The sequence below is a fragment of the Varroa destructor genome, unplaced genomic scaffold, assembly GCF_002443255.2.
Source record: "Varroa destructor unplaced genomic scaffold, Vdes_3.0 BEIS01000002.1, whole genome shotgun sequence".
NCBI classification, from domain to species: domain Eukaryota; kingdom Metazoa; phylum Arthropoda; class Arachnida; order Mesostigmata; family Varroidae; genus Varroa; species Varroa destructor.
The window spans coordinates 53,217,440-53,220,001 of record NW_019211455.1 but is presented as its reverse complement, the minus strand read 5'-3'; the positions used below and the strand labels follow the sequence as shown (position 1 = coordinate 53,220,001).

Here is a 2,562-nt window from a genome sequence, read left to right as displayed (position 1 = left end):
TTCGATCTTAATACTCGGGCGATCGTCCCTTGAACTGCTTAATATATATATATATATATATATATATATATATCTATTTATGCCACAAGGTTAAGATAAGGATCCCACTCCAAGAAAGCTACCCTTAAAATGATCCAATATAACTTTCGAAAGAGCTATTACTATCGCTGGTTGCTGCTAATTTAAGTCAACGGAGAACTTTTATCTAGATCTGTGTAAGAAAGGACAAACTCCGATCTTAATACGACTTAAATATGTAAAGGCCGAAGAATCCGCTAAACGGGTAATAAATGTACTTCTTCTTAATGATCTAAATGAAAAATGTAATCTAAAAGAGTATCTGTGGTTGCGTAGTGTCAATATCTGGAATACACATACTTCTTCAAGCGGTTTAAACTCATCTTTAAACAAAAACTTAATAAATTGACGTTTCAGCTCTAGTGAAAAAAAAAGGAGAAGTGCAAAACTTACAAATCGCTATTCAACTTTATATAGGATACTCATTCAAAGGGGTATTACATAACCTATTAGGCTCATTGCTATTTTATTGAAAATCCTCTCAGTTAGTTGTTTGGCGGCTAATAGAGCCAATGCATAGTTCTGTATAAATCCTGCATACGCACACAATATCGGCTTACATGTCAATCACCTAAAAAAATCGATCGTCTCGAAAGACCGGAAAGTGCACCTAAGTCCAACCGCCTCGCCCGATGCGCTCCGTTCGCGTCTGTTATCCTCCGCAAGCTTCAGCACCCTATATTAACGACATGTACCATTGGACCGAGCCTGCCACTACTTCAGAATTTCATTTTTGTAATATCACCAAAGGCAACCATAGCACAGTCATTGTGACGAGCAACACGTATGACACTTAAGCAACAACAACAACAGCAAATAAGATTTTTTTTGTTAAATATAGCGAAGTGGGAATAGGTAGCTGCATCAAAAATGGTTTTTCTACTTCACACAAGGTCCCCGCAATGTACATTGCAATCCTGCAGCTCGGCCATTGAATGGGGTTGAAGCCGCATTGACCTGAGGAAACATTAGGCTGCCGTAACTTGCCTAGTGATGAAAACAGATGATGAATGAATCGCAAACAAACAAAACACGAGAGATTTGTAGATACGAAAAATCGGTCACATTTATTATCCAACTTGTAGATACATATACAGGATCGATCGAGATGCAACTCACCACGCGGCTGTATCACAACCGACGTCTAACAACAACTCAGCGTTTAGGACCATTGAACCGCGAACGCCGACGACATCCGCCGTGACGAGAAGGGCGGATATATGTTGAAGTCGCCCTCTCACTTTAATCTTCCGTCCGTCGTCATCTGGACGCTGATCATCGTATCACGATAAACAAGAGTCCGTCCGAAAAAGGGCACACTAACAAACACTGACCGATGGAAAGATAAGTAAACGCTAACCAATACGCAGAGCGTTGCGCGTTGATCGGCGTTTGTGTTTGCGTACGACGTCACGTAATGGCTAGGAGTTTAGATGGTGATAAACTCGATGGCCGACGGCTTAGTTGTAGGTGCCGTCTAGGGGCTTGTTGGTCATGGCGGTTTCCTTGTTACCGAGGTGCTCTCCTTTGTCCATTGAGAGGCATCCAGCGCCACCGCCAAATCCGTATCCCTTCGGTCCGTATTTGCGGCCATAACACTGCTTGCAGAAAATCTCGCCGCCGTGGTCGCCAACATTAGTCGAGTCCAACTTCTTATTGCACAGGCCACACTTAAAGCAGGACTTGTGCCATTTGTTACCGGCGGCCAGCATCTCCTCGGCGGCGTATACTGACTTGCCGCATTTTGGGCACTTAGCCTGCTCTTGGGGCACGAACGGCATTCTGACTAAGCTTGTTAGTGAGTTGTTGATATGGTACAACTGCTAGCAGGTCTCCCAGAGACTGTTGCTCGACGGATGGCACCGCAACGGACACTGGTTTACCGGAGGCCTGATGTGATGCAAGACCCTTTAGAACGCGGTGGGAAAACGAACAAGTCCGAGGGCGGAGTTGCGCCAGCGGCCACGGCGAGGGAAGCGATGCCACACTAGAGGGTATCCCTTTTAGCCTAAACTACGGAGCTGTAACCATTAGACAGCCTAGCGAATGTAAGAACCGACTGCAAAGCGAAAGCGGCGCGGCATAACTAATACTCCCCAACAGTCTCCCGGCTCTAACGCGCATAGCTGGCAGAGTACGAGCCGCTAACCATACGCCGTGCAACCAGGGCTTGGCCAAACTTAGAAGAAGCGCTCGGCGCTGTGTTAAAGCATTGGAAGCCGCTGCTAACTAACGCAGCTGACTACCTAAACACCACCATAAACTGGCATCGACCCGCAACCAGCACCCAAGCGCTTTGAATCTACGTTAACCGCCCTCTGCTTCTCCCTAGGGCCAACACGGCTAGAACAGTCGTAGCAGTAAGCATGACCGACAGCAAGATCAACATCATTACCATCCGTAGGTGGGACGATCTCTGAAAAGGAAAAAAACTCACCTATCGCCGCTCCTGTAGCGCCCCCTAGTAAGACTAGCGATGCTGGT

General features: G+C 46.1%; 1 protein-coding gene across 1 annotated transcript; it reads right to left on the bottom strand.

The window, feature by feature from the left end:
* Positions 1-1,118: 1,118 nt before the first annotated feature.
* LOC111245348 (muscle LIM protein 1-like) lies at positions 1,119-2,258 on the bottom strand. Its single transcript, XM_022793591.2, has one exon. The coding sequence runs from the start codon at positions 1,857-1,859 to the stop codon at positions 1,539-1,541; it is 321 nt and encodes a 106-aa protein (XP_022649326.1). The 5' UTR covers positions 1,860-2,258; the 3' UTR covers positions 1,119-1,538.
* Between the last annotated feature and the right edge of the window lie 304 nt (positions 2,259-2,562).

Coding starts and splice junctions, on each gene's coding strand:
- LOC111245348 (XM_022793591.2), bottom strand. CDS start 1,859: ATGCCGTTCGTGCCCCAAGAGCAGGCTAAGTGCCCAAAATGCGGCAAG.